Source organism: Kryptolebias marmoratus, linkage group LG3, assembly GCF_001649575.2.
Source record: "Kryptolebias marmoratus isolate JLee-2015 linkage group LG3, ASM164957v2, whole genome shotgun sequence".
NCBI lineage: Eukaryota > Metazoa > Chordata > Actinopteri > Cyprinodontiformes > Rivulidae > Kryptolebias > Kryptolebias marmoratus.
In genome coordinates, this window is record NC_051432.1 from 15,739,699 (window position 1) to 15,763,754 (window position 24,056).

At 41.3% G+C, this 24,056-nt stretch overlaps 1 protein-coding gene across 7 annotated transcripts in view; it reads left to right on the forward strand.

Annotated features, from left to right (window-relative positions):
• The window catches only part of fat1a (FAT atypical cadherin 1a), a 77,006-nt gene that overhangs the window by 41,727 nt on the left and 11,223 nt on the right, over nucleotides 1–24,056 (forward strand). For all 7 annotated transcript variants that reach the window (XR_001808326.3, XM_037974774.1, XM_037974775.1 and 4 more), the window contains 11 exons: nucleotides 3,947–4,222; nucleotides 4,393–4,603; nucleotides 5,069–9,142; nucleotides 9,869–10,065; nucleotides 10,170–10,323; nucleotides 11,553–11,786; nucleotides 17,838–18,224; nucleotides 18,760–18,974; nucleotides 20,547–20,684; nucleotides 20,881–21,024; nucleotides 23,367–23,564. Coding sequence is in view for 6 of the 7 variants with exons in the window: in XM_037974774.1 (XP_037830702.1) it covers nucleotides 3,947–4,222; nucleotides 4,393–4,603; nucleotides 5,069–9,142; nucleotides 9,869–10,065; nucleotides 10,170–10,323; nucleotides 11,553–11,786; nucleotides 17,838–18,224; nucleotides 18,760–18,974; nucleotides 20,547–20,684; nucleotides 20,881–21,024; nucleotides 23,367–23,564 (6,228 nt within the window). In the remaining variant the exon portion in view is untranslated. The remainder of the gene's footprint in view (nucleotides 1–3,946; nucleotides 4,223–4,392; nucleotides 4,604–5,068; nucleotides 9,143–9,868; nucleotides 10,066–10,169; nucleotides 10,324–11,552; nucleotides 11,787–17,837; nucleotides 18,225–18,759; nucleotides 18,975–20,546; nucleotides 20,685–20,880; nucleotides 21,025–23,366; nucleotides 23,565–24,056) is intronic.

Sequence of the window (24,056 nt, forward strand, 5' to 3'; positions counted from 1 at the left end):
TCTCCATTAAGCTTTCTTTCTAATATTGGCTGTTTTATACGGTGATTGAAAAATGCATACAGGCAATTTTACAGAAACAATTAGGTGCAATTAGTTGGTTTCTAATAAATAAATGGTGGAAATCAGACATTTATCTGTGGAATAGCATCTGTTGTTGGTATTACCTGGATTTTTACCATTACAGATGCAATTCTGCACCAGTCAGTTCACTTACATATTTGTTTAAAACTTTAAAATCTTTCAGGTTTAGCCCAGAGTGTGTCTCAGCATGTTTTAAGAGAAGCATTGATCTTGTTTGTTTGGTAACAGAGCAGCTACAGAGGATTTAGGGGAGGGATGGTTGACTGTCAGTGCGTTTCATGACAGATTTTAGAGGTTTTTAGCAGCACGTGTCAGTTAAAAAAGAAATATACTATTTAACACTGAGGTTGTTTTTATACTTTTGGAAAGAAAGGATGTTGGTTGTAATGCACGATTGCAGCTAAATGTGACACAAATCTACAGACCTCTGAGGTTAACTGGTAGATTCACCCATAAGTTGGGCAGTTAAATAAATAAGGCTCCCGGATTATTTGTTTGTGGTGATTAAGACCAAACAGTAGAAGAAAAGCACTTGTTTGCAGATTATAAGAAGTACTATGTCCCAGTTCCTACATATGCATAATAAATATTTGAAGATATTGAGGAAGCATATGCATCCATTGTTTGTTATTAAGTGTGTAGTCGTTCTCTTCTGGCACAGTATGCCATTTACTTAGAAAGAATTTGCATATATTTTTTTTCCTTCAAATTAGATCTCTGTTGTCATCCACCTCATGAAAGCTGAAAGTTAGACTTATCTATTCCTCAAATCAAAGTCATGTGGATGACTGTGCTGCCAGACGAGCTGGCCTATTTTCTCTCTCCGAGGAATGTTTCCTTTCTTTTTGTTCTTTTTCGCTGTAGTTTTTCTTGTTTCTTTTTGGTTTTCTTTTTTGAAGCTTTTTTTGTTTTTCCTCCCCCCCAAACATTTCAGCGTACAGAGGCCAGATGTCCAGAACTGATGATTACTCTGTTTGGGTAGTTTAAAGTGCAAACAAGAGCGCTGGAGCTCTGTGGTCGTGGGCAGTGGTAATCCTGTTCTGGGAACGTTGTTGATTGCTCTGTGCCAGTGGCCTCCCTTTGCCCAGAACCTGCCACCTAGCAGGGGTGGGGGTGGGGCTGGCTTCTTTTCCTTCACATGGAACAGGAGGACAACAAACACAAAGAAACCTCCCTGGTGCCCTGTTCTGAATATCACAAAAAAAAGAGGTTTCACTGTTCACAAGGCGCGGCTTTAGATTTTGCTCCTGATAATGCTCTGTATAATTTCGAATTACAGTAGCAAACTGAGCTGGAAAATTGAGATAATATCTAATCAAATCCTCCAGGGGTTTCTCTGGTAATATCAGCATAATAGATTCTGGCCCCCGGCAAGGGAAAACAGTTGCTTTTCCATTTGACCATCGTAGTCCTATGAAGGAGTCTCTCAAGGATCAGCTGATGAAGACGAGGGGTGCTGCATTCTTCATCGCCAAGAGCCGCGCCAACAAGGCAGCTTCGGCACGCAGCCCAGGCTCCCTTCCCCCGTCTCCAGCTAGATGACATCCTCCCTTGGCTGTGCAGAAGTACCTCAAGCTGTTCTGCTCTCAATCTGTTCCAGGTCTCCTGTTTCTCATCTTATCTTAGTTCGCATTACAAAGCCTTTCTTTGCATTCCCCTTTAATCAAATATAATTACATATTTTCCTGCCTTGAGTATCAAAGGTGACTATTGTATGGCACTCTTTGCATTTCTTTTTCAAATGTGGCTTTTGTATGTGTGTTTCTTTTCATTCAAACCCCAAACGTGGTTTGTTTGTAAATCTGACCATTTCATCGAGCTTTTGTTAGTTTTCCACTGACATTTATCTTTCTTACACTCATTTCACCCTCACAGCACTTTTTTTTTATATCTTCAGTATCTCCATCTGTCACGTCTATTTCTCAGTCCCAGTCTTGTTCCTCCTCAGCATTCCCTCTGGAAGCCGTACACAAAGACAACAGTTTTTTTTACATTTTTCTGCCTTCTCCACACCAGCATTTCTACTGCAGTCAGGCTGAATCATGCTGCTTTATGATGTTTGGGAACAAAATTCTTTTGAAGTGATGTACAGTCTTCTTTGCAAAGGGAATGGCAAGTTTGTGTGTGATATGGGGGTAAATAGCCTTTTGTGGGCTTTATAAAAAGGTATTGGAATAGCGCGCTGTGCAGAGATGTAGACACCGCTGACCAGGTTCCATTCCATCCGGTTTCTTCACAGCACTATCAGTTCCTTTCACCTTTCTCTTGCTATTCACAAAACGTGTTATCTGAAGCTGGCCACATTGAGAACCGTCGTGCAGCCTCTTTGTGTGGATGTAGACGTGAAGGTGCACAATTTATGAGCTTGTTTAGGTGTGTGTGTATGGGGGAGGTTGCATGCAATGCGTGTGCCTCTGTGTGTATACAAGGTAGATTTAGAGACATTAGGGATCCGGTTCTGTCTGATGAAGCCTGGCATGACATGAGAGGAACACAGGCTTGGCACGAGACGAAATTGTCACACCGACGCTGGGAATAGTTTGCCGTTTCAGAGTTAATGCCGCTTTAGAAAAATGCACTTTTACTTTTTTACACGTCCCGATTAGCAGAGCGATACGGGTTGCAAGAGAGTGGTGGCAAATAGCCACAGAATACAGCGCTGACAGACAGCAAGCGTCCCAGTGCTACCCCTGTAAGATGACATCTGTGGGCTTTGGTGGCATTGCCAACATCACAGCACACAGCAGATTGTAAATGTTATCAGTCCTGTCAGGTTGATTCTATATTTGTCTCTAATATGGGCTCACACTGCTTAACTAACACTATTATGACAACAATTGGGGAATGGTGCTGACCAGAGATCTGACAAACCCTGGTTAAGCTAGTGAGCTGCCACCTGGTCGAGGCCTTTTGTCTCCAGCCCCCTTCAGACTCCTTGCACCAAAATGAGCTCGGCTTTGACTGTTTTCCTAACAAGACATCACCCCCTGGTGTCTGGTATGCAGGTGTCTAATCTGGGCTGATCCCTTTGTTCCCCATGTTTGGCAACGGTAGAAGCCCCTCGCTGATCAGGAAGGCAAAGATGGCATTCCAGCAGCTCTCCATAATCCTCTGTCGGAAGTCCAGTAGACGAGTGGCTGATGTTGATAAAACATGCTCCCGGTGGAATTTTACAGTTTGGAGATGTGAGATTGTCTGGAGTGTGAAGCAGAGGAAACACACACACACACACACACACACACACACAGTTTTTTTTTTTTTTGCCCAAACCAAGAAGCTTGTATGTGTACAAATTGTTTTATAGATTTCAATCTGAGCCTGACAGAATAATAAATCTCCACAGCAGGGCTGGTAAAGCACATTTAACCATACTAATACATGCTCTTTTCCAATTATTATTAGGATCTTTTTCACCAGTCCACAGTTGCCGGCTCATTGCTTTTTGACTCATATGTTCCCGAGTGAATTACATGTTTCTGTACAAAGCCCAGAATTTAGTGAGATGTTTGTTTAGCCAGTATTGATTTTTGTTGTTGTTGTTGTTGTTTTCACTATAAACAGCATCAAGTGGTCTTTCGGTTAAAATGTTGCTTTTGCTTTTATGTGTATCGATCTAGCCATGTATGTCATCATAATATTATTTACTGTTGCAGAACTCATAAAAAGGATTTCAGAACCTCAAAATGTCTGAAAATAAAAGAAATTAAAAAACTGAAGACAGAATCACTTTTAGGCACTTGCTGGAAACTAAATTAGATAAAACTAAATAAACTATCAAGCAATTTTTATTTTAAAATGGTAAAGCTCTGTGTGGATGCAAACTGGAATAATTTCTTAAAAAATTCTACTTATTTTTCTGCTTTAGGTTCTTATCCGCGTCATTGACACCAACAACCATCGGCCGCAGTTCTCCCATCAGGTTTATGTTGTGAACATTCCCGAAGATCAGCCTGCAGGGACTGAAGTCCTGCAGATCCGTGCTGAGGACAAAGACGAGAAAAACAAACTGACCTACACGCTCCTGAGCAGCACCGATCCCTTCAGCCTGCGGAAGTTCCGGCTGGACCCGGGAACAGGCACTTTGTACACCACTGAGCGACTGGATCACGAGACCATGCACCGTCACATCCTCACTGTTATGGTACGAATCAGTCAGCACGGACTTTCTGATAGGGAGTTTTCTTCATACAACTGGTTTATTAAAATATTTGCTGTGCTCCAAGAAGCATTGAAATTGGAAAAAGGTTTTTTTTTTTTAATGGGGTCTTATTTGTATGTAATTGAGTTGCTTTATAAATGTTATTTTTCTAGGTTCGAGACCAGGACATTCCAGTAAAGAGGAATCTTGTGCGTGTCATTGTCGACGTGGACGACACCAACGACAATGCGCCCTGGTTCATAGGAACACCGTACTCCGGCCGCGTGTTCGAATCCGCTGCCATAGGCTCAGCCGTGATGCAGGTCACTGCTCTCGACAAAGACAAGGGTTATAACGCAGAGCTAGTCTACAGCATTGAGTCAGGTAATTGCCTTCAATGTTATTGTGCCTTTTAAATGAGTCACGGTTTCCTTAAGTGTTTTTTTTCCTCTCTCTTATGACTGAAAGCTTTCATTGTAAAATAAAGCTAATTAAATCAGCTCATTAAAGATGCATGAGTCATCTGTTGAGCTGCCCACTGGATCCTGATCATGAATGAAATATTGTACATAGAGCAGGAAAATATTGACGTCTTTGTATAGAGGATCACAAGTGTGTGGGTGATGGGCAAATCTCTCAGAGTTTCCCATGATGGTTTTCTCCTACATTGAGCTGCGAGAAGCATGCAGCAGTTGGGTTGTTGTTTGCAGATATGCATTTTTGAAATAGCTGAGATGTCTCTGTGACTTTGTTGTAGCTTCTTTTGTTTTGAGTCAATCTTAGAAAAAACATTCACATACACTATACAAAAAATATTATGTAATTTCACTTGACTTTTCTGTCTTACAGGAAATGTTGGCAACTCTTTTGCTATTGATCCGGTTCTTGGGACAATCACCGTGGCCAAAGAGCTTGATTGCAGCAGCAAGGCGGCTTTTGAACTCATTGTTAAGGCCTCCGATAATGGGGCGCCACCTCTGTCCACTACTGCCGCTGTAAACATTAGGGTAACTGTTTCTGACAATGCAGCCCCCAGATTCACTGAAAAGGAGTTCTCTTCAGAGGTCAGTGAATTAGCCCCTCCGGGAAGTTTTGTTAGCATGGTCACAGCCATCAGCCAGTCATCCGTTTTTTACCAAATAAGAGGTGGCAACATCAATAACATGTTTGATATCAACCCAAACTCAGGCGTGATTGTGACACAAAAAGCTTTAGATTATGAGACCACCTCTCAATATAAGCTCATCATCCAGGGCAGCAACATGGCTGGACTCGCGAGTAACACAACACTTCTGATTCATCTCAAGGATGAAAATGACAATGCTCCAGTCTTCACTCAAAAGGAATTCAAGGGAGTAATCAGCGAGCTGGCCTCAATCAACAGTGTTGTTTTGACGCATGAAAACACCCCCTTTGTCATTCATGCCTCTGATGCTGACTCGGACCAGAATGCCAGGCTCATTTATCAAATTGTTGAACCTTTCGCTCATAACTATTTCGCCATTGACTCGAGCACCGGAGCCATCAGAATCACAACAGCTTTGGATTATGAACAGAGGAGCGTTTTCCGCTTCACAGTTCAGGTTCATGATCTAGGAATGCCACGACTGTTTGCAGAGACGCCGGCCAACGTGACCATAGAAGTAATTGATGTTAATGACTGCTCACCCATTTTCAGCCAAGAACTGTATGAGGCAGCCTTCATTGTGCCAACCTATAAAGGCGTAGAAATAATTCAAGTGAATGCTTCGGACTCAGACTCTGGGCCCACCTCCAAACTTCTCTTTTCCATCTTTGAGGGAAACATTGGGGATAAATTTAAAATCGATCCGGTCACAGGCATTATCTCGATTCAGAACGTCACACAGCTGAGGAGCAGATACGAATTAAAGGTCAGGGTTTCTGATGGTAGATTTGCTGCTGTTTCTACAGTGAAGATCACTGTAAAGGAAAACAAGGAGAACAAAATGAAGTTCACCCAGGAATCATACAAAGCCTACATCCAAGAAAATTCTTCTGACAAGAAAACACTAGCTGTGATTGCTGCTGTTGGGAACCAAGTAAATGAACCTTTGTTCTATCGAATTTTAAATCCTGACAGCAGGTTTAAAATCAGCACTACTTCTGGTGTTATCTCAACTACTGGGATTCCATTTGATCGGGAAGAACAGGACACCCATGATATCATTGTTGAGGTCACTGCGGAGGACAAATCTGAAGATGTGGCCCATATTTTAGTTACTGTGACTGTAGAAGATGTAAATGACAACAAACCGATGTTCGTTAACCTTCCCTATCATGCCCTAGTTCAAATGGATGCAGAGGAAGGTCAGGTCATTCGAAAGGTCACGGCCATGGACAAAGACGAGGGCCCAAATGCAGAAATACATTATTCTCTAAAGGAGCATCAAGAACACTTTGAAGTTAGCCCATCTGGAGAAATCCTGCTTAAAAAGAAATTTGAGAAAGACTCCCTCAACACAAAGTTTGTTCTTGTCGTAGTGGCTAAGGATAATGGAGAACCACCTCTCTCAGCAGAAGTTGAAGTGCCAATAACAGTTGTGAACAAAGCAATGCCTGTGTTCGAGAGGCCATTTTACAGCATTGAAATCCCTGAAAACATTCAACTGCACTCCCCTGTGCTCCATGTGCAGGCCAGTGATTCCGAGGGCCCTCGCATTGTGTACACCATTGCCGAGGGAGATCCTTTCAAACAGTTCTCAATTGATTTTAACACGGGGGTCATTCATGTGATTCAGCCTTTGGACTTTGAGACGCATCCTGCCTATAAGTTAAATGTGAGAGCCACAGACTCTCTGACTGGAGCTCACTCTGAGGTGTTTGTTGATATCATTCTGGAAGATGTAAACGATAATGCCCCTGTTTTCATGTCAAAGGCCTACTATGCCAACATCTCCGAGGCTTCTGTCATTGGCACATCCATTTTGCAGGTGGTTGCCAGAGATTCTGATAGTGGTAACAACCAAGAAGTGTTTTTTCAGCTGGTCGAGGAAAGGGGCAAGAGTTCAGATTATTTTACCATTGACCGTGACTCAGGAATAATCTCTACTGCTCAAATTCTTAATCATGAAGAGATCCAGCAACACAAGCTGAGAGTCCGTGCAGTGGACGGAGGAATACCAGCCCTCTCTAGTGACATCATTGTGACAATAGACGTTACAGACCTGAATGACAACGCACCTGTTTTTACAGAGCACACCTACAAAACCACTATCAGTGAACTGGCCCCACGTGGACACTTTGTAAACCAGGTCCAGGCTTCTGATGCTGACAGTTCAGATGCAAACAAATTGGAGTTCTCAATTATATCTGGAAATGAAGAGCAGAACTTTGCCATCAACAAAAAAACTGGAGCCATTGTCATATCAAACCACCGCCGGCCACACATGCAGCCTCTTTACAATCTTAACGTGTCTGTGTCAGATGGTGTGTTCAGAGGCTCAGCCCTTGTTGAGGTAACAGTTATCGGTGCCAACTTCCACAACCCCACCTTCTCACAGTCGGACTACTTAGTGGAGGTTATTGAGAACTCTCCTGCTGGTACCCTGGTAGCAGAAGCACCGGCGACAGATGACGATGAAGGAATCTATGGCCAGATTACTTACCATATCGTCAATGAGTTTGCAAAGGAGAAGTTTACTGTAAATGAAAAAGGAGAGATTTTCACTCTTGAAAGACTTGACCGTGAAAATCCGGTTGAGAAGGTTATTCCTATTTCTCTGATAGCTAAAGACGGTGGTGGAAAAGTAGGCTTTTCTGTAGTCAACGTGATTGTCACAGATGCCAACGACAACACTCCACAGTTCAGAGCGGTTGAGTACAAAGCCACTATTGCATCAGATGTCCCAAGAGGAACATCTGTGCTGAAAATTGCCGCTTCAGACATGGATGAGGGGAGTAATGCTGACATTGAGTTTTCTCTTGAAGCAGATGTTAAAAATGTGGAGGAGAATTTTGAAATCCACAAAACCTCTGGGGTCATTGTAACTAAAGAAAGCCTCATTGGGCTTGAAAATGAGCTGTATGCATTTTTTGTGAGGGCGAAAGATACAGGGAACCCACCCAAACATTCAGTGGTGCAGGTTTACATTAGAATCGTCTCCTCTGAGACACCGATTGCTAAATTTGCTGAACCATTTTATCGCTACACGGTTGCTGAGGACCTTCCCATTGGCACAGAGATAGATACGATTCAGGCTGAGACTGAGCAGCCACTTGTTTACAGCCTTGTGAAAGGTAACACTCCTGAGAGCAACGAGGACGAAGTGTTTGTTGTAGACAGAGATAGTGGAGCCTTAAAGCTTCAGAAGAGCCTTGACCATGAGACGACCAAATGGTACCAGCTCACTTTGCTTGCTCAGACTCTCTATGAGAATTATGAAGTAGTTGCATCAGTAACTGTGAACATCCAGGTTAAAGACGTCAATGATAACAAACCAGTCTTTGAGGCAGACCCTTACCAAGCTGTTGCTGTTGAAAACCTTCCAAGTGGGACTCCAGTTATTCAACTCAAAGCCACAGACCTCGACTCTGGAACTAACGGCCATGTCGTCTACAGCCTCGACCCCAAGCAGAACTTGCAGGAGATTTCTGACCTGTTTGCCGTTAACAGTGAAACTGGATGGGTAACCACCTTAAAAGAGCTGGACCGCGAAAAAACAGACAAATACATCATTGCCGTCCTGGCTACAGACCAAGGGGACACGGTTCAGCACGTCACTGGTGCTACAGTGGAGGTGAAGGTGGCTGATGTGAACGACAACCCGCCACGCTTCACTGCAGAGATCTACAAGGGAACGGTCAGTGAAGATGACCCTCCACCCAGCGGAGTGATCGCTATCCTCAGCACCACAGATGATGATTCTGAAGACATCAATAAACAAGTGAACTACTTTATAACAGGTGAGGTTTTATTAGTTTCTCAGAAATATGATTTTTTAGCAAAGTTTATGTTAGTAAGTTGAATCGAAAGCAACTGAACTAAGAGTTTGAGCACCTTTCAACTTAGATTTGTGAAAGCTCTTCAGATGTGAAGCAAAACAGCCTCAAAAATCCAAAAAAAAAGTCCAGTTCTCTTTTCATTCAGCTTGCAAGGATTACTATGTTCTGGATGACTGAGAATCTACATCACCACATTAATTTTCTGCTTCTTGGTGCTAACAGAGGCAGAGCCTAAAGAGGGATTATCATGTAATGTGATGACATTAACTCATTGTTGAAACACCATACACGTGAATATCCCCTAATCTGCCAGAATTCTTTGCAAATATTTAACTCATTATGCTAAAAGCATTTAATTGTCTGAATAATACTTTTAAATAGATTAGGAAAAAAAGAGTTTCTGTGCTGCTAATTAGCAAGCGTGAATTATTTTGCCAAGTCTGAAAATATCAAAAGGACTTAAAAATTGGAGCTATCATTATTCCATGTATGCGCCCTTTGTTTGCATGCTTGTGTACCAACAATATTTGCTTTGGAAGTGACAGTTTGCTTTGTGAAATTGCTGGTAATTCTCCAAATTTTTCAGTGCTTTTCCAGACAAAATGGTCTTTTAATTGCTTCAACAGCTCCCGTCTTCTGAATTGTTAGTAACATTTCAACGTGATCTCTCTTTTCATCACAAAACAGGAGGGGACCCACTTGGTCAGTTTGCCATCGAGCACATTCAGAATGAGTGGAAGGTTTCTGTCAGGAAGCCCTTGGACCGAGAAGTGACAGACAATTATCTGCTCAACATCACCGCCAGCGACGGCATCTTCACCGCTAAAGCCGTAGTGGAAGTCAAGGTGCTGGACGCCAACGATAATGACCCCGAGTGCGAAAAGGTAAAGTTTCCGTTGCTCGTATTTTCAGAAAGTCGTATATTTGTCCTCGTTTCTTCCTGGTATTCACCTCTTTCATTTCACATCTGTTACTGTGTGTCCTGCAGTCCGTCTACAGTGAAAGCGTCCCAGAGGACTCCCCGGCTGGCAGGCTCATCCTGCAGGTCTCTGCTACAGATGCTGACATCCGCTCTAATGCCCAAATCTCTTACGAGCTCCAGGGAGTTGGATCCGAACTGTTCATGATTGACTCAGAGACAGGTGTGTATCTGTGCAGAAACAAGCATTTGTTCAGTAAAAAAAAAAAAAAAAAAAAAAGCAGCAGCAGCATAGAGGTGATGTTTTGGGTAAAGCAGAAAATTGAGATCTCTAATTGCAATATATGTTATTTTGTTTGTGAAGCCTTGTTTGGTTTCATTCAATCTATGTTGGAGGCTATTGTGTTATTATGGAGCAGTGGGAACAAAAAATCATGTCGAAGTCTGTCATGAAACACTCCTGGGCTTCAACGCTGAGCAGTAAGTCAAAAAGGCAGCTCAGCATGACAAGTTTCACATTCTGCACGGGAGCTGTGATTCCCCTGCAAAATGTTCTGTTTGGCGTGTGTGTTTGTTTCTTTGTGTGAAAATTATTGTTAGCCACAGAGGACGTTTGGAAGTTTTACCTAGTTGTTATTTACTTATTCATTTTTAAAAGAGCCGAGAACATTTCCCTGCCGGGCATTCGAACGCCTCTCAGTGGCACTAAAATACAGAGTCGCATAGTTATATTGAATTAATGTCTGCAATACGTCTTGCTGGCAAATTATTTCCTCTGGGAGACGCTCTAAATCAGGCTTTCCATCTGGTTGCTGAATGAAAAAGTAAACTAAAAAAAACAACAAAAAAACTCAGAACAATTTGAGTTAATCAAAACCAACCTGTTTTTAGAGTTAATGCAAAATAAAAGCATAGGAAGACAGAACAGACTAAGCCGGTACATTTTAGCAGCTTTACATCACATCTGCTGTTGCCAAGTCAGAAAATAAGGCAAAATGCCATCCATCTGTCTTCTGGTAGAACTCAATATTGAGTTTGCAGCAGCAGCAGCGATGCTGCTGTGGAGAAGGATTTCTGTTTTCAGTGCAGACAAGTAGGAGTATTGCTGATTATGATCGCCGAGAGGCTCTGCCGTTTTCCAGTGAGGTTGTGGTAATCTTGGCTGCCTCACTTCCCAAGACACTTTCAAGCTGCTCATTGCTGCCAACTCTGATGCTTTTTTTTTTTTTTGCAACGCTCCCCCTCTCTTTGCCTTTCTCTACCACCTCTCGTGCTTCGATTACTTATTCATTCCCTTCGCTTATCTCTTGAAAGCCTTTCATTTGGATGCTTTTTATTTGCCCGGCAGGCTAACGGTGCTTTACAGTTTACATGGTTTGCTAATAAACTCTGTGTTTTAAAAACTCCTTGCACACGCTAACTCGTATCCCTGTGTGTATTTCTGTACTCCAGGGGAACTGAAGACCCTGCAGCCCCTAGACAGAGAGGAGCGAGACGAGCACAGGTTCAGAGTGCGAGCGGTGGACGGAGGAGGGAGATACTGTGAAGCTGAAATCCACATAACAGTGGAGGACGTCAACGACAACCCGCCGCAGTTCTCGTCCGATCCCTACAGCATCACGGTGTTTGAGAACACAGAGACGGGCACATTCGTTGCTAAACTGCTGGCAAATGATATTGATACTGGTAAGAAGTTTTGTCCTAAAGCCCTATGTTCTAAATTGATAAATTCCAAATGATAAAAGCAGGCTTATCATTTTTAGTTACTGGGTATAAAGGAGGAATCACAAAGCTAACAATGTCTCTCTCTGGTTTAAGTCCCATGATTCAAAACAGAATGCTGTCTCTTCCAAATGTTTTTAAATTCACAGCTGAGTTTTAAATTGAGAAATCTCTGAAAAGAGCCTCAACCAGGAGTGAAAGTATTTCAATCAAAAAGACTGTTTTTATCTTTATTGATCCATGAAGAAGACCAGGATCACCAGCTCCTGTGGCTTCAGTTATGAAGGAATTTAGAAGAAAGCACAAGAGTCTCATACAAACATGCTCATGTTTGTATGAGAAAATGTCAATAACTTGGCCACACAGTTGTTGTTGTTGAAGAAAGTGTTTTGGTGAATTGTTAGTTATACGGAAGATTAATCCTGTCAACATTTGCTTTTCACATTATATCTGTGCCACAATCCATCACAGGACAAGCAGACAGACATATGACAACAATGACAATCTCATTATAACCAACCAAAGATGCTGCTGAAGTGGCAGATTCAAGAGTGAAACTATAAACAAAGACACAACCTGACTGGCATAAACTTTAAAATAATAAGACGTTAACAAATGATGTCATTTGTATATAAAAAAAAACACAACACAAGTTTTAACTCACACACCGGTGCACTGATTCACATCGTTTGCCCAAACCCTGTAAGAAACTACAACTCGAAGTACAAGGAAATACACGTATCACTGAAGAATTTAACATGGGTCAGAAAATAGTTTCTGAAGAACAAAAATATATAAATTTTCAAAGACACTTCAAGTTTCGGATAGATAGATAGATAGATAGATAGATAGATAGATAGATAGATAGATAGATAGATAGATAGATAGATAGATAGATAGATAGATAGATAGATAGATAGGGTAAAGAGGATGGATGGATGGATGGATGGATGGATGGATAAAAAATATGAATCCATTTTACTTCTCATCATAACTGTTTAATAAAAGATGTTCAGTTAATGATTAAAGCACGGATAAAAGTTCTCTGTCACATTTGGAACGTTGCCAGGACGGATTTCCATCATCTGTAAAACTGAGAAGGAAAAAATAAGAGAGAGAAAAACATGCTTTTTGTTGTGGTACCATTAAAGCCATCCAGTCTAATTATAATACAAGGATTAAACTGATACTGCTGTCTACATATGAAACAAACCAGAGCTAAAGTTTTATCCAATCAGAGCAGAGCAGCGCAGATCCGGGTGCCTTCAGAGTTGCTAACTTAGAGACTTTCTTGCTATATTTAGCAAGTTTTCATACCCCTTTAGTGTTTGTTTTCCAACAAAGCAGCTAGCGACTTTTTCTTGTATTTTTGGAGACTTCTGAAGGCTGATGTGAAAACACGTACGGTTCCTTCCAACCAGCAGCGGGCGCTGCAGTGGACCCTCCTCCGTCCCACAGCGCTCGCAGGCGGCTCAGGCCTCTCACATTAAAATAAGTTTGATTTTCTCTTTTGGGTCACTTTCGTCAATCCCGAGCCCAGATAAAGGATGAAAATTGGAACTGTGATATTCAAAAGAAAAGCAGGAGAGCTAGCATAGATAAGCAGCTTCCAATAAGCTGTGTGGGACGCGTGTCTGTTGAAACAGTGGTTAGCACAGCCGTCTCACATGTCAGAGGTCCGAGTTCGGTCCCCGGTCAGCCAGTCACAGTGCTGTCATTAAAATTATTTTCAAACCAAAAACACTTCTTTTTTTTGTAAATGCCAACGGTGACATCTCTATAATATTTAAGACCTTGTTTATCATTTCAATAGCTCATAATTTCTGCTGACAGACACCGCAACAAAGTGGAGTTATTTATTTTACATATTTACTGAACGCTTCATTAGAAAACATTATGCTGTGTACTTTAACTAAGGGCATGTACACAGTACACTCCTTTTCACATGAAAACCTTTGGGAAGTGACAAAAAGCTTTCAAATGTATGTGTGTGCATGTGAGTGTGTGTGGTAATAATTAAGTGTAGGAAAAAGATTTTTTTCTTTTTTGCTTTAATTACTGTTAAAGTAATTTTCCCTTAAATAGATGAGCCCTAATTCCACTCCTAATTCATCCATGTCCGCAGAGTTTTACTGAGTCTCTTCATCTTTAAACTGCTTGCATTTCTTCAGTTTAAAGTTTTGACATTTTCGAAAGTCTCATATTAAGTGTAGGAGCACAGTAATTGTCAGAGCTATTTTTTTCAGTCAACTTTGGCGAAATGAGAAATTCTCAGGTAAATATGTTTTAATTAAGTCTGTTTTGGCTGTGGCAACAGAAGGTTAATTGCCAGAAAATAAGCTCACAAAGAGCCTAAAATGTAATTAACTTATAGCTAACGTATTACTCCAGGTCACAATAAAATTCAGATGATTCTAGAGTATAATTTATAAATCATTTTTTGCCTAATTTGCCTTTTTGCATATTCACCTTGAGTTTGTGTTGACTCGCTTGTTATTTTTGCACAGTAGAGCTGCATTCCACTAAATGGCAAAAAGGTAAGAAGGATAAAAAATGTGAAATTTTATCAACCCCTGAAATTAAAAGCTCCATTGCACTCTAATGAAATTCCTCTCTCCTCGAGCTGAATTCTCAAAAGGGAGGATTGCAATTTTCCATTTACCTAGCGCAACACCACAGGGCCACATATTTATCTCAGGCGTCTCCTCCTTTCAGCAAACATTGCCAATCACCGAGAGGCTCACACATGGATAGGTCTGAGAGCTTAAACCTCACAATTTAACAGCCATTGGAATCACTTGAGATTTTTTTTTGTTGTTGTTTATTTATTTATTTATTTCAGGAGACTGGTGGAGATGCCATTCTAGGTTTCTCTGTATGTTTAGCGAAGCAGGACACCCAAGCATTAAAAACCATTTTAGATTGTTGAGTGACAGGGAATCTACACCGTCTGTCTCCTTCTATTCCATTTCCCCACTTTTTTTTTTAATGGGCCTGGCTGACAGAGTGAAAGAATTGCGAGAAATAGGGCCCCTTAGAGACAGACGTTAAATGGTGTAAGAAAAGCTAGCATAAGGACTTCTCTTTGCAGAGCACTGGCTTCGTATTTTTACATATTAATGACAAGGATAAGGAAAGGGTGGAGAAAACACGGTGCAGCCTACAGTTTACCCAGAGGCTATAACTATTAGCAATACTTAGTGAAAGCAGAGATGGATTTGATCAGTATTTTTCACACACTTGCACATATAAAGAGTGTTTTTTTGCTTTTCTGTCTAGTATTTGTTTAGTTATACCCACACCAGCACTTAAAGGACATCAGGTTGGACCTAAAGTGTACAAAAATAAAGGTTGTAGCATGGTATGGGCCAGTTTCAAGGTATTCTGCGGTTTAAACAGTCATTCTGTATAAACCATGACATTTTTCCATCACACATTTCCTGCAGTTTCTCTCTTTTTTAATGGGACATCTGAATAAGTGTGGGGTTTTTCTCCGGCCACTTATGAATAAATTTTGGAGTTAAGATGGCTGCCACAGCTAACTAACCTTAGCAAACACAAAAATGTCTGTAACTTAGTCAATTTTATCGATATTGAGGTAAAATCTGTTGTGTTCATAGCTGAGAGTCGTTCTCAGCACATACTCAGTTTCTTTGACCAAACAGGCTATCCAGTAACTCTGTTCCCTCTCATTGTAAGATGATCTTAGTCTAAAACTAAAGACGGCGGGCGATATGCATTTTTTCAATGGATACTAGACCTTTGATTTTAGCATTTTGATTCTATCTTTGTGTACATCTGTTTAAAACAATCACAGTACCTTTTAAAACGGTCTGCTGGGCCTCTGCTGTTTCACCTGACGCTTATGTTTAATTTAATTCTAAAACTTGAACTTTTTGCTTTAAAACATCAAGATGGTTGATTCAAAATTGGTGTCATGAGTTCATCTGATATGTGACGCTGGTTTTAAACACGGTGATGGTTAACTCATTTACTTGTGTTCCTTCACTTTTCTTATGTATATCTGTGCATCAAAACTAAAATAACTACAAATAAATAATATACAACAGTACAATAAATATTACATTATTATAGCTATAATATAATTTATTTATTAATAATATTCTAATGTAATCTGTTACTATGGCAATTTGTAATTTTTAAGCAGCAGTAGTAAAAATAGCTGCTTTTCTGTCATTAAATAAAAGTAATCAGGTCATGTGATACGCATATTATTTATTTATTTTGGATCTTTGTTTTAATACTGTTTAATACCATGTTATTTTTGCTTAAAGTAATCACACTATCAGAATCTCCGGCCCATGTCTCAATGTAGCTTTGACCCAGTTACTTCATGCTTCAATCTTTGAAGCCAACCATCAAAATTTAAAATCTAATGTAACCCTCCTTCTAAGAGGATTGAATTATCCTCCATATTTTCTGCATATTTTCGAGCGGACTCGTACTTGGCAGTGGTTTCTGTGTGCCACAGCCTCTATGATCCCTCCATGATGTCTGATCCTCGCCCACATAGCAGCTCCCCAGCTCAGCCTCCTGTTAGGATCTCTGAGAGGCAGCACTTATCAGTGTGGAATGATTATGAAGCAGACAGAGACACAGACCCAGACTGGTGCCCTTGATCTGTGATAAACTTCTAAATTCCCCTTCTGATTCAGCTTTTGTCCTTTATCTCACCACCTGGATTGGAGCGTATCTCTTAGCCCCCGGCGCGGCTCTGCAATGTTATTTCCCTCAGTCGGTTTTTAAAGTTTCTCCATTTTGAGGGAATTTAAGCCATTTGTCGCTTGTCCTCTCTGTTACTTTGTCAGTGTCGTGCTGAGCAATACTGGATTGTCACAGTAAGCGTTTAAAAAGATGTCTTAGAAGTGGTCCATTGGCCCCAAAATAACAAGATCATCGTGCTCGCTTTTGGCAGCATTACAAGGATTTACATGAATAAATTGTGCTACACAATAGTGTCTGTATTGTAGCTCCTCAGCCAATCTATTAAATATTTTACCGTCTAAAATATTGCATTATAGCAAACAATTACAACATTAATTTCTGAAAACCCAAAGGGACGTTGTTTATGAATATGAGCTGCCTATTTATTCTCTCCCTCTGAAGTAACGGATAAATTGACCAAATGTTTCCTAGCTCTGTTTCAAATTAAACATTCCAGCCCAGGGACTGAGATAAGCATCATTAAAACCAGTGTATAAGGTAATATAGGAAGTCATAATTCAATACAAGTCTCAAAACCATCATTAAGCAATCGCCTTATTAATGTTCAAACCAGCTGAAAGTGATGAGAAACTATATAAGCAGCGTTCCCCACGGTCATCTCTCCGGCACGATAATGAGATCTAGAGAGGATGGAGGGCACTCACCTGATAAATGGGACTGTAATAGCATATTCCAAATGGGGACCACCTGCAGAAAAGCATTATGATTATTATTGTGATCAGTCTTTGTCTTATTGCTGGGACCATCATGCTTGTGGGAGGACGTGAGTTATGAGGACGGGATGGATTAGACGTTTACTGCTCCGGTTTATCAGAGGTGCTGTGAAACACCGATGATCTAGGATGAATGCAGAAGGTGCTGGTTTTTAGAAAATCAATACACCCAAATAAAACTCGGTGTGCTTTTTTTTTTTTTTTTTTGGAACCCCTGTGGTTACTCTGTAGAAAAAATTTCTAGCATGCGCATGGGAACGGCAACATTTAAACCTTCGTCTGTGCAGTTTTGCAGGAGCCTGCAACAGAAGCCCAAGATGCTTTTGATCTGAAACATACATACCTGTGGTTGAAGGAGGGAGTATTTCTGTTGATGTGGCCGTCATTGTTATCATTCTCACCAGCTTGCTGGCTGAGATGCAGAGCGATGAACATGAGGGCAGACGCTCGAATTGTCAACTAAAAGCTGTCAAATCACAGAAAAATGAATGATTGCCAAAGTGCAATAAAAGCATCCGTGTTAAAAAGAAACACTTGTGTTTATATGTTCTTCCAGGTCTTAATAGTGACATTCTCTACTCGTTGGCCGACTCTGCCGATGGGTTCTTCTCCATCGATGAGCACACCGGTGTAATGAGCCTGGAGCGTCCCCTGGACCGCGAGGCGCAGTCGGTGTACGAGCTGAAGGCGCAGGCCAGCGACCGGGGCTCTCCCCGTCTTTTCTCGCTCTGCCAGGTGGTGGTCTCCATCCTGGACATCAACGACAACCCGCCGGTGTTCGAGTACCGCGAGTACACGGCGAGCCTGTCGGAGGACGTGGCCGTGGGGACTCAGGTGCTCAGAGTGCAGGCGGTCAGCCGCGACGCTGACGCTAATGGGGAGATCTCCTACAGCATCATCAGCGGGAACGAGCACGGCATGTTCAGCGTCGACCCACGCACGGGTATGTAGAGAAACACAGCTGCTCTATTAGCGAGAGCATGAGTTACTCATTATTAGGGGTTGAAAAAAGAAAAATCCAACAGGTATTGAAACAAAGTGAGCCAGTGCTTACGGTGAGGTTCATTATAGTCAAAGATGGGCTTGATTCTTTTAAAACCTCTCACAGGTTTTATTCTGAATTGTGTTTTTTTGTTGACAGTAAAAGCCACTCCTATGGTACAAAGCACAACAACACAAGGACGTAGTGTAACAACATGGTTCTGCACACAAATGTACCTGGCTTTTAAGTGATTTAGCAAACTTCAGCATGGCTATTGCTGATTATTTCAAAAAATGGCAAAATCTGACCTAAAAAACTGGTCAACAGATCAATAGGTTGAACACTTTTTTTATATGTAACAACTGTATTTAAATAAGCCTTTGAATTTGACTCATTAAAATGCATTTCTGATGTCTACTGTGGGTTTCTAGCATTCTTAAAATAATGTGTCTTTTGTCAGTCTCTCTCATTCTTCGGTCTGTCTTTCTGTTCTCAGGTGGCATCTTTGTGATTGAAGAGCTGGACTACGAGCTCTCTCATGAATACTACATCACAGTGGAGGCTACAGATGGTGGCTCTCCTCCGCTCAGTGACATTGCTACTGTGAACATCAACCTCACCGATGTCAACGACAACAAGCCAGTCTTCAGCCAGGACGTCTACACGGCCGTCATCAGCGAGGACGCCGAGCTCGGGAAGACGGTGTTGGCGGTGAGGATGTTGTCTCTGTGGGAAATGTTTATATAGTACACAGCAGCTGTTTGTTGTGGTAAAATAACTCATAATTACTCCTAAAACCATATGAAGGATTAGACTTTTTATTTTTTTCGTATCTCTTAACTTCCCTCCAGCTAAATCTGTCAGTTCATCCACCTTCTCACTCCGTTTGTTCATTTCCTCGCTCACAGCCCGTCTCCTCTCTGCCCATTATTCACTGAACACACTATCACATATCTGCACCTGTGGCAAACCACCATCTGGTGGAAAAGCTAAATTAGGGCCACTGCTCTTCATGCTCGCTGCGCTCCTGTTCCTGTGCAGTATCCGACACACATGCTCAAACAGTATAATTAAAACACATTTGACTCATTAACCCTCCCATCCAAGATAAGGTATTTCCAGCCTCTCCTACATCACCTCTTCACTACTTCTTCCCTCTTCTTAGAAAAGAAATCTCTGCTTATGGCCATTTACCTGTGCATCTAATGTACCTGAATATAAATTATTCACCAGAAGATTAAATTTTAATGCTTGCCATTGTCTCATGCTTGTAAATCTTCACTGTCTGCTAATTTCCCCAGGGATTCCTTTCAGTACCTGACAGTCATTGTCTTTGAAGTCCATCAGTATGTGTGTGTCTTTGCAAGTGTGTGTGTTACTGCAGGAGGGTGGGTTTTGCAACAGGGGAGCCAAAACACTAATTTTCAGAATTGTTGAAACAAATATTACTTTCTCGATAACTTGATCAGTTTTCCTATCAAAAAAGTACTGGTAAATATTTAAAATATAAATATTTCATGCAAAGGCAGTTTCTGTTTACCAGAGTTGGAGGAAATATCATCTCCATTTTTTGAGTAACAGTTTAACTCCAAGACTTTTATTTTACCGTGTTATTAAAAAAATATGAAACTGAATGTCAGAAATTAGGTAAAAACTTAACGGCACATCAGAACATTTCAGAAACTCAGCAGCACTTTCAATTACAAAACTATGGAAGAACGGCAAGTTTTATGAAAGTGGACAGAAGATCTGACAAAGAACAGGAAAACCAGGCAATATGCGAACTGTGAAGGGGGACTCCTGAGTGATGGCAGGTGTGCTGATTACTAACAGAATACAGGTGGTATGAGAGAAACTGGAAAAAGGACTGTGGAGGACATCTTGTGGTTTGATCATAGGAACAGAACAGAACTGACAGCCAGAACTGCCAAAACTCATAACACACAAAAATTATAATAGAACTAAATTTTAAAAACTTAAACACCCTAACTAAGACATGCTTTTCCAGTAGCCAAGAGTCTAATTTCAGTTTACACATTTCTAAATTTGTATTTGTTCATGTGAGAGACAAGATTTATTCAGCCACCTCAAGGTACCGTGGTGAATAACACACACACATGCTGGAATAAGAAATAACAGGTTTGTTATACTTTTTGCACAGAATTGGGTGCTTATGTAGCTGATGATGAAGAAAATGAATTTTTAGAGCCTACACTTTTGCCATGTATGCAGCAAACCTCACTCACTGATGACTGAATAATTAATGGCGATTATTTGTTAAAGGTGATGGCTGAGGATTTTGACGGGCCCTCCAACAACCACGTCCGGTACTCCATCGTGGACGGTAACCAAGGCAGCCCCTTCACCCTGGATCCTCTCCGAGGGGAGCTTAAAGTTGCCCGCCAGCTGGACCGAGAGAGAGTAAGAGTAACAGCAGACGCAGCTCTGTTCACATACAGTTTAATCCGCTGAGAAACTAATTGGAGTCCATGCAAAATCCAATCAGATTCATGTCAAACCTAATAGGGAGGCTTGTTTACTGATCTCCGCTGCATTATTGCTTTGAACAGCAGCTTTTTCTGGTGCACGGTGATTTTTAGCTCTTCTTTCCTCTCAGACATCTGGGTACACGGTGGTGGTGGTCGCCTCGGACAACGGGGTGCCCCCCCTCTCCAGCAGCGCCACGATCAACATCGACATCTCCGACGTCAACGACAACCCGCCTCTGTTCTCCCAGGCCAACTACAGCCTCATCATCCAGGTGAGAAATGGGTGGTGGTGTTGACGGTGGGGGTATTGCAGATAGCTGATTAGAGAGAATAAGATAGATGGAGAGGAAGAAAGAAACGAGGGGGTGCAGGAGGGATTCCAGCAGACACAGGGAGGGATTAACAGGGAGAAATAATGGAAGGCTGTGAGACTAGAATATCAAGAAGCAAGTAGAAGGAAGAAGCAGGAGCAGAGGTAAGACGAGGGGAGAAAAGAAGGGGGTGAGGGGATTGAAAAGACAGAGGTTGCATCTTAAGTGTAAAAATGCAGATCAGGAAAAGACTAAAAGCAGAGCAAAGCCTGCAGGATGCTAACGTGAAAGGGTATACCTGATTAGACTGAGGGGATGATACGCCTGTTCTTCAGGTGTAGAGAATAAAAAAAAATCTGATTTCAAGGGTAGAAGATGTTTCCTTTCCTGTTATTTTAAAAATCTAAAAAAAGATGTGTTAGTGAGGGCACAGTATCAAACTGCACAAAATGGCTGGATTGAACCATCAGTATGTCATCAATGGATTTGTGTATTTTGATGCCCCATATTCAGAGGTTTAGCTGGCACTATTGAAAACCAGAAGATACAACAGAGCGATGAATCCACCAGAATGAACCTTTAGTCTCTCAGAACGGATCTACGAATTGAACTTCCTGCCATCGTAATCGTGCACTAATAATTAAGATGTGAAACTAGTGATTGAGACCATAAAGTCTTTAGGAAAATCACACATCAGATGAGAAGTAGGGTCTGTAATAGCCATTAATTCTGTCTATCTGCTGGAATTCGGGACATTTATCATCTCTTCGCCGCGGGTGGTGGTGTGATAAGGCTCCTCTAATGCTGCCTGAGCAGCGGGGCGATCACACAGTTTTCATAATTCACCCCGTGATTGCTGCATGCTTATTTGCACTTTGAATTCTCCGTATTTGCCTGAAAATAGGTCAAGCACTATCAGATGTTGGGTCTGAAATTATTAAATGAGCTAACTTGTTCTTTAATAACCTGGAGCGTCAACCACAAATCAAAACAGCCAGTTTTCATTTTACAACCTCAGGAGTCCCATTCAGCGAGGCTTCAAAAATAACGATTTATGGCACTTTTACTTTACTTTTATTTTTTATCTGTTTACTTGCCTTTTTTATATACGTATATGAATTTTTATGGCATTTGTTAAACAGTTAAAATGCATCCCGATTGAACACCCTACCTCCTCACTGGCTGCATTGTACTCACCAATAAGGTTTGATCAAAGTACAGCACAAAATCCCCCTAAATCAAAGCAAAGAACAGCACAGAGCACACTGTACGCACCCACTGGAGAATCAATAGTTGTTTTTTAACACTACAGAATGAAAGTAATAAGGAGACAGAATGTCAGATCCAAACCTTATTCGCACACAAAGACATTTTTCCTCGAAAACTCATTCTGTCATTTTACTGCCACTCATCAGAAACCGTTCAACAAGAACAAATAGCAAATACCAGAGAGGGAGATTTATAGAAGTAGTGGAATGTGAACTCATCTTTCCCTTTGTGCAGCTGACCAACTTGTGAAAGTTATTAGAAGTGGCCAGAGTTGAAAGCGAGCAACAATATAAACTGACTGGTATGAAAAGTGAGAGGAAAAAAGGCCCGGTCGACGTTTTCAGTAAATCTTATGGTTTTATGTTAGCATGAGGACGTTTGAAATTTAGTTTCGTGCAGATGCCAGTTATTTCTGAGTCTGATCTGAATCTAAACCAAGGCGTTGCAAAGAAGCTTGACCTCATAAAGAGGCTAAATGGAAAATTTACCAAAGGTCTAAAAAGTACGTCAAAGTTTTTTAATCAAATCTGTGATAATTTATTTAGATATTTGTCCATTTTTATGGATGAATCATTTAGAATAATGTTTTATATTACATCAGTGTGTATACTGAAAAAGATTTGTAGATGATCTGGGAATATTGGATGTGGGTTTAACAAGGAATTTTGCTATTTCTAATAGTTACAGATTTTTTTCTGGTCAGTTTTAAGACTTGATTTGAAGGCAAAAAGACATCATTTTTCATTTCTGAACAGTTTGATCATCATAGGGGCTCAGAACTTCAGAATTAACTTTAGAATCAACAAAACCCCTCAGAAGGGAAGCAAAACATCTTCAAGGAAAAAAAAAAGTCCACTTGCCTTCGATTCAGTTCGCTAAGTTCACCATGTGCTGAATGACTGAGAGATTCTTGCATCTCAACGTTGTTTTTTCATATTTCAACTCCTGAAAGCCATTTGTATAACAAAGAGGTAAATATCTGAAGGACAAACAGGTCTCTTCTCACCTCAGCACGCATCTCCTCCACCCCACAGGAGAATCGACCCAAAGGCACGAGTATTCTTCAGCTCACTGTAAGAGACCGAGACGCTTCTCACAACGGCCCGCCTTTCACCTTCACCATTGTGGACGGGAACGAGGGCGACGCTTTCCACGTCAACCAGCAAGGAACTCTTCTCACTGTGGGGATGCTGAATAGGAAACATAAAGAACAGTACCTACTTCAAGCGCAGGTGAGTCACAGAACAGAGAGGAGACAAGTGTTGAGAGGTTGCATTGATTTAACTGTCGAGCCACAGCAGCCTGCTGTTTGTCCTTTTTTTTTCTCTTCCTTCTTTCCTTTCTCCAGCTAGTCAGTGTTTCTTTAAGCATCTCCCTGCTCCTCTAAACCTTCCGGACGTTTTTGTAGCCTTGCAGGAAACTTTATGAGTTGAAGTCAGCACACAGAGAAGCATCTGCTTCAGAGTGCATCTCACAGTGGAAGATTAAATACCAGAGTCTGGCTTTGATTCGGCTCAATCACGTGTCACCTCAGAAGAAGGAACAGAGGAAGATAACGTGTGGGCAGATGAGAATTGCAAAGTGTGCCTTGTCGCTTTGCACAAGAGATTCACACTCTGATTTGAGTCATCGTTGTTGTTTTTTCCTGCTGAACCGAAGCCCATTCCTGTGAACGTGTGGTTGCTCCTGTAAATGTTTCGGTGGTTTTCTTTTCCGGTGCGGCT